The sequence below is a fragment of the Camellia sinensis genome, chromosome 14 (genome assembly GCF_055761805.1).
Source record: "Camellia sinensis isolate YWXY chromosome 14, ASM5576180v1, whole genome shotgun sequence".
Taxonomy (NCBI): Eukaryota; Viridiplantae; Streptophyta; class Magnoliopsida; order Ericales; family Theaceae; genus Camellia; species Camellia sinensis.
Window position 1 is genome coordinate 74,943,709 of NC_138974.1, and position 7,833 is coordinate 74,951,541.

At 33.4% G+C, this 7,833-nt stretch overlaps 1 protein-coding gene across 1 annotated transcript; it reads left to right on the forward strand.

The window, feature by feature from the left end:
• The first annotated feature begins 4,157 nt into the window (after window positions 1-4,157).
• Window positions 4,158-4,469, forward strand: LOC145807086 (uncharacterized). The gene has a single exon (XM_082905009.1). The coding sequence runs from the start codon at window positions 4,158-4,160 to the stop codon at window positions 4,467-4,469; it is 312 nt and encodes a 103-aa protein (XP_082761135.1).
• Window positions 4,470-7,833: the final 3,364 nt, after the last annotated feature.

Below are 7,833 nucleotides of genomic sequence, written 5' to 3' on the forward strand. Positions count from 1 at the left end.
CTCTTATGTCTCTCTATATAATAATAATTGAAATTTATTTTAGTTGCTATCTCAAATATTAGTTATAGAGTCAAATAAAATGTGTAAGTCTTAAAGTTTTAAATTAAAAAAATTTAGGGTAAAATTACAAATACGCATCCTAAGGTTGGATTAAAATACAAATTACCTCCTATAGTTCTGAAAATCACATTTTATCTCCTGAGATTTCTTATATAACAAATCTCTATTTTTATTAATAAATTATCAAGTCAATTAACAATTTTTAATGATGTTAGAAATATGTTTCAATTAATAATTTGGATAATATTATTATTATATAGGAGAGCAATTAAGTAAAAAATTATAACAATGGAGTATTTATAATTTTCCAAATTACAGGGAGCAATATGTATTTTAAACAAATCTCAAGGTGTATATTTATAATTTACCCAAAATTTTATGTTAGAATTTGTTCAAATGTAATTCTCTTAATATTTATAATTTTTTTTATTGATTGATAAAAAGCACCATAAACATTATGATTATTATTTTTTTCTATGATATTGAGTTATAAAAATATGATGTATTATAGGCTTAAATCCAGAATTGTTGAAAAAAAAATTGACCCAAAGTAGATTAATCCAATATTGGAACCCCTAAACTAGTTTATATCGGTCACAAATCGATAAAGACAATTTTTCATGATTAGGTGAAATTCATTTGCATAACTATTGAGTCGAGTAGCTTCTAGGTCACTTCTAATGTTTAGTCTAACACCACAGGTTAATCCTAATCCATTTTCACGTAAGAATTATGACATACGACAATTTATAGTTTTAAGTAGACAAATTTTTAGACTTTGCAAAATACTAAGAAAAAATTAGTATATTAACAAATGTGATTTACTACTATCATATGGTAAATTAAAATTACAAAACTTATAAAATGAAATGTATTTATATTTTATTGTAAATATAATTTTCGTAATTTATTCTTTAATTTTTACTAATTAAATTATGATATGCAGTTTTTTTTATTAAGAATTTAGAACACACAATTAATGATATTAGAATAAAAATTTTCTCTTATGTGTAATTCTGATAAAAATGAATAAAATTTATTTGATTATAAATCATCTTTATTACATATTTTAAATAAATTTTATATTATTATTTTAATTTAGAATAATTTTTGATTACTTATTTATACCTATGCTATGGTAGTATATATTAAAGAAAAAGGGAGTTTTCAATCCCAGGTGCTGTGAGAGTCCTAAACCGTCAAACTAAATTTGTGAATTTTTTTTTTAATTTTTAAAGAATTATAAAAATCTATTGATTAGTTCATTCAACTATAAAATAAAAAATATTTACTTATCAAAACTTTTGAATTTCAAATACAAAATCCACTTAATATAGGAAGAATTGATTTCTCCCATTGCTCTTCCTGATCCTTTCCAAAATGATAATGATAATAATAAAACCTAATTTTTTAAAAGCCATCAACAACTTAAAATTTCAATGTAACTCTCCAAACGTACCATCATTCAATCTCTTCGTGCCAATTCTCTCCAAATTTAATTGTATAAAGCTAATCTCTCTTTCTTAATATCAATAGTCTAAGTTTTAATCCGTGGTAGATTGACGAGTAGCATTGGATGTGAGAGCACTATGGGTTAATTATTATAGTGAATCTTATAAATTTGACATGTTTGTTAAATATTATATACATATATGTAACTATCTTTGTTTTGAGAGTTGATTTCAATTTTTTTTTTTCTTTAGATCTCTTGGGGATAAGTGTTTTTTTTTTGTTTTTTTTTATGCAATGATTTCTGATTTTTCTATGTATATTTTCCCATCTAAATTGATAAAGCTATGAGTGTATCTTTGTTTTAAGAGTTAATTTCAAGTTTATTTTTATAGATGCTGGTGTATTTTTTCTATATTTACTGTCTATAAGATTTTGTTTGTTTGGACCATGCATGTTTTCTTTTTCACCCAAATTAATAATAAAGTTAATGAGTGTGTTACATGACATTGTTCTAAAGTTTTAATTGTTGTTAGCTATCTCTTGCCAATTGCCCAACAGTGTTATAGTGATTATATATATTTTAATAATATTTTATTTATTATCTTTTGTGTTAATACTTTGTTAATAATCAACATGAATATGAATTGTGAGACTCCTTAAATCAATTATTGTTGCCCCATAAGCATACGTAACTTGTGAATCTAAAGGATTTGTTTATGTTGGAAATTGGGTTGGGTTTAGAATCCAGACTCAATTGAGTCGCCTATGGTGGCATGACCTAATTAGAAGAGATCTAAATATCAGTAGTAGATTATATATTATATATATATATATCAAAATATGAAATAATCTTGATATGAGATAATTGTTAATATAATATATGATAATTATTGATTAGATATTATAGATATGCGATAGATATTATCTGTGATAATATATCTATCTTATGGGTCTCCTAACTCTCCCATATAAACAGATCTTGAATTCTGTTTTTGAAATAACAAAAAGAAACATACGTTCTCTCTTCCCATAAACTATTCTGCCTTTGTACAGTGATTGGTGTGGGTAAAACTCTAGTAGTTTTACTCCATTGCTGTGGAGATTATTTAAGAGTACGTGATTCACCTTCTAAGCTGGATTCATTGTGCAATCTGTTTATCAACAAGGTTTGTCCGAATCCATATTATTTTTCTCTGTGTATATAGTATTATATTTCTTTCATTGGTATCAGAGTCATTATTAAAGTGTTTTCGTCCTATTGAATATCTATGAAATTAGTATTTTAATATACGTATATTATTTTTGTTTGCATAAAATATTGATGTTTGGTCAAAAAAGTTTTTATCAATTTTTTTTATTCTGATTATATTTTTTTTTTGAACATTCACATGTATATAATATCCGTAAAATTACATTAATAGATGATAAATCATTATTGGTAATTTTTTATTTCAAATTATCAGATATTAAGGCATGAGAAACGACAATGCTACGTAGCTCAAATTTTATGGCTCAAAAATGGCTCAAATGGCCAAAACGACGTCGTTTTGAATACAGAACAACATAAAAATAGCCAAAACGACGTCGTTTTGGCCATTTGAACCACTTTTGAGCCACAAAATTTGAGCTACGAAACATTTTCCCATGAGAAATTGGTATTAAAAAAAAAAAACTGATAATGGCGCAGCGCGAGACTGCTGCTGCCACTGCGTATGCTGACATCAGCGCCAGCACATGCGCTGATACACACGCAGATGATACACACGCAGGTGGTGTGTGGGATTAGTTTTGATAAGGCTCTGTTTGGTTGTTTTACTTAAAATAAAATAAAAAACTACATTAATTGCTCATAAAATATTCGCTATAAGTCTGTTTTCAGCCTGACTTGTATGGTTAGTCTTATAATTACTTGCCTACAACCTGTTTAGATTTCAGATTTTTTGAAATAAAAAAAATATTTTTCTGAGCTATTAATTCAATGGTTTTTACGTTAAAATGCTTCTGTACATGCATAATTAATTTTCTGGACTTGAATATTTTACAGAGATATACTGAAATCATATGCCATTTATTGGTATAAGATTTATACTGTTTCAGTTTCTAAAATATTTATTTATATTTTCTGTGTATTATTTTATTAAAGAAATCACGGAAAATTTCAGAAAATTTCAGAAAAATTCTGAAAATTATTTTCTGCTGTTTAAGAATATTTTGAATGATTAGGAACATCATGATTGATTTTTTTTTAATGTTAGAAACTCATGTTATCCCCAAAGCATGATTAATATTAATTCAAATTTTATGATAAAATAATGTTTATCATTTTTTCGATTGTATTATCATATTGAGATGCTTATATCTGAATTTTTTTTTTTTTCCAAATCATGCTTATAACATGTCATATGAACTGGAGGATTATTCTTTTAAATAAATTTGTTCATTTATTTTGCGCATTAAATTAAATTGAATGTTTGATAAGAATCACTAGAGGCGCAAGAGATGATTATAAGCTTAGCAAATTTTCGATCTTGCAACATGTGTATTTTTTTATTAAAATTTAATTTGAATTTATGCAGCAAAATTATTCTGTATCGTGCTAAAATTTTATCCCTTGCGCATTTTTTTTTCTCTGGATATAGTTAACTATGGCAGCGAAAGGCATAGTAGCTGATTTGACTAAGGGAGAAAAGCTGGATGGCGATAACTATGATATTTGGCGCCGTAAGATCCAGTATCTCCTGAATGAGCAAGAGGTCTTGGAGACTCTTGAGCAAGTGATGACTGAGCCTGAGCAAGGCACTACAGCTCAGCATCGTCGTGATCTTGAGGCCTACCAAAAATGGCGCAACAAAGATCGATGTACGCGCTTTACGAAGTTAAGGAGCATGCATAACGACTTGATAACAAAGTTTGAAGGTTCCTTGATTGCTTTTGAAATGTGGGAGGCTCTCAAATAGAAATTCGGCATTACCTCTTTGGCTAAGTTGTGCGGGTTGACCATGAAATTTGATTCCTATCAGAAAAATGCGCATCATTCAATGAAGCAGCATCTGAGGGTGATGTCAACTATGATACGTGAGTTGGCGGCAGCAGGTCATAATCTGACACAAGAGCAACAAGTTCAAGCAGTGATTCGCTCCCTTCCTCATTCTTGGGAAGAAATGATGCGTCATATGACGCACAATGATAATGTTAAAACATTTGAGGACATATCACGTCATTTGGAGGTTGAAGCTGAGCGCCTAGAGGCGGCTAAACCTGATGGCACTGCTCTTGTTGCTGAGTCTAACTCGCGCCAGGCATTTGGCCCTAGGCGGGGAGGAGCTATGTAGGCTCCTAAAAAGAAAGATGGGGTTGACCTTGGGCCAAAGCGCACTAGCACTTTTAAGCGCAAAAGAGGTAAGAGGACTGGCAAGAAAGGTAAGGCTAACATGGCGTGCTTTAATTGCAAGAAGGAAGGACACTTCGCTCGGGATTGCCCTGAGCCGAAGAAGGTACTCCCTAACTTATTTTCTCGCTTTGACTGTTATGTTTCGAGTCAAGTTTTAGTTGCTCATTCTCCTCATTTGTGGGTTGTAGACTCAGGAGTAACCTGCCACGTAACGAGGGACAGAGTTGGGTTTGTTGAGTATCGTCGAGTTCCAGCTGGTAGCAAACAAGTATACATGGGGAATGAATCTAGCGTGGAGGTGCATAAGATTGGCACTTACAAGCTGAAAATACGACATGGGCGCACTTTATATCTTCATGACGTACTCTATGCTCCAGACATTCGACAAAACTTATTCTCAGTTATTAGCATGATGAGTCTTGGTTTTAATTTTCAGTTTGAGAGTGGACAAGTTAGCATTTTTTTGGGTACAATTTATTATGATAGTGGTTTTATTTTAGATGGTTTTTTAGTTCTGGATGTTAATAATTCTAGTTTGAATAATGCTAATGACTTTATTTCATATATTACGTCTAATTGTGATGTTGATAATGATTCTATTAAATGGCATGCTAGATTAGGCCACATTGGGAAAGACAGCATGATCAGGTTAGCTAGAGAAGGCCTTTTAGGCCCACTCGCTAGGGTCAATATACCCACTTGTAAGCATTGCCTTGCTGGCAAGACAACTAGAAAACCATTTGGAAAAGCCAAAAGGGCATCTTTTCCATTACAACTAATTCACTCTGACATATGCGGACCAATGAATGTTAAGGCAAGAAATGGAGCTCCTTACTTTATCACATTTATAGATGATTGTACGCGTTTTGGTTATGTCTATTTGATCTCTCATAAGTCAGAAGCATTGGATTGCTTTCAACGTTATGTTTTAGAAGTTAAGAATCAATTAAACAAAAGCATTAAGACTTTAAGGACAAACCGAGGCCGCGAATATCTATCTGAGCTATTCAAAAAGCTTTGTGAAGAGAAATGAATAATCAGACAGTTGACAATTCCTGGCACTCCGCAACAAAATGGTGTAGCGAAGAGAGGGAATCGAACACTACTGGATATGGTTAGGTAGATGATGGCGCAAGCCAATCTTCCCATTTCCTATTGGGGAGATGCTTTGCTAACTGCAGCCTATATCCTTAATCGTGTGCCTTCTAAATCAGTACCTTCCACCCCTTATGAATTATGGACCGGCGAAAAGCCAAATTTGGACAAATTGCGGCCATGGGGTTCAGCAACTTTCATACACAACACTTCTCATAAGTATGGAAAGTTAGGCCCTAGAGGAAAGAAGTGTATCTTCATTCGCTATTGTGAGCATTCTAAGGGCTATGTGTTCATTGGAGAGCAGCCGGACAGGAGTGTGACTGAAATTGAGTCGCGTGATGTGGATTTCCTCGAAGGAGATTTTCCTAGGAGATGTGAGGTTAGTAGAGATGTAGATCTCTATGAGATAGATGAACCACAACATGGCGCACCAAGTAGCTTAGTTGAAATATATGATTGCTTCTTACTACTCTAGGCAATGGCTCCACCACCGAGCATGAAAGCATATCCAGATGTGGACGTCCGCTCATCTATATCACCGCCCCAATCAGCATCACTGTAGCCAACTAGGCGTAAATCCGTACTCTGGTAACAAAGCATATAAAAGGGACTGCAGATTATATGCTTTGTTACCAGAGTGCGTATATGCTTTGTTACCAGAGTACGGATTTACGCCTAGTTGGCTACAGTGATGCTGATTGGGGCGGTGATATAGATGAGCAGAAGTCCACATCTGGATATGACGTATGGATATGCTTTCATGCTTGGTGGTGGAGCCATTACCTGGAGTAGTAAGAAGCAATCATGTATTTTCTCTAAGCTACATGGTGCGCCATGTTGTGGTTCATCTATCTCATAGAGATCTACATCTTTACTAACCTCACCTCTCCTAGGAAATCAAGTAGCTTAGTTGAGAATGAGGAAATCCGTCAAGCTCCTAGGTATAGTGGGAGCGACATTGATGGACTAGGTCCAGCAAATGTGGATTCTCAAGAACCTCAAAGTCGTAGAAGCCAGTGTGGATCCAATCCTCGTCGTCGTTTTGAGATTGAGAGGGAAACATTTATGATTGTTCCATGTGACATTGCTGAGCCAAAAGCAGTAAAAGAGGCTTTAGCATCTCTTACGAATAATGAGTGGAAAGTTGCGATGCTTGATGAGATAGAGTCTATGAGAAAGAACCATGTGTGGGACTTGGTTGATCTGCCACCTGGACACAAGACCATTGGGAACAAATGGGTTTTCAAGATCAAACGCAAGGCAAATGGTTCCATAGAAAGGCATAAAGCTCGTCTAGTGGCAAAAGGTTACACCCAATTAGAGGGTATAGACTATGATTAAACTTTTTCTCTAGTAGTAAGGTTTGCCTCCATTCGCCTTATTTTGGCAATAGAAGCTCGGTTGGACCTTGAGCTATATCAAATGGATGTTAAAACTGCATTTCTCAATGGAGAACTGGATGAAGAAATCTATATGGATCAGCCAGAGGGCTTTATAGCAGCTGGAATGGAGCGCAAAGTTTACAAGCTTCAAAGATCTATTTATGGTTTAAAGCAATCATCTAGACAGTGGTATCTGAGATTTCATCGAGCAATTATCACCGATGGGTTTACCATGATCGATGAAGGCCACTGTGTGTATGTTAAACAATCCAAGAATAGTTTTTTGATTTTGTCATTATATGTTGATGATATACTATTGGCCGGAAATGATAAGGAGATGATTGGCGCCACCAAAGGGTGGTTGTCCTCAACCTTCGAGATGAAGGACATAGGTGAAGCTAGCTATGCACTCGGGGTTAAGATCTTGAGAGATCGCTCTAAGAGACTTCT

Coding starts and splice junctions, on each gene's coding strand:
- LOC145807086 (XM_082905009.1), top strand. CDS start 4,158: ATGGCAGCGAAAGGCATAGTAGCTGATTTGACTAAGGGAGAAAAGCTG.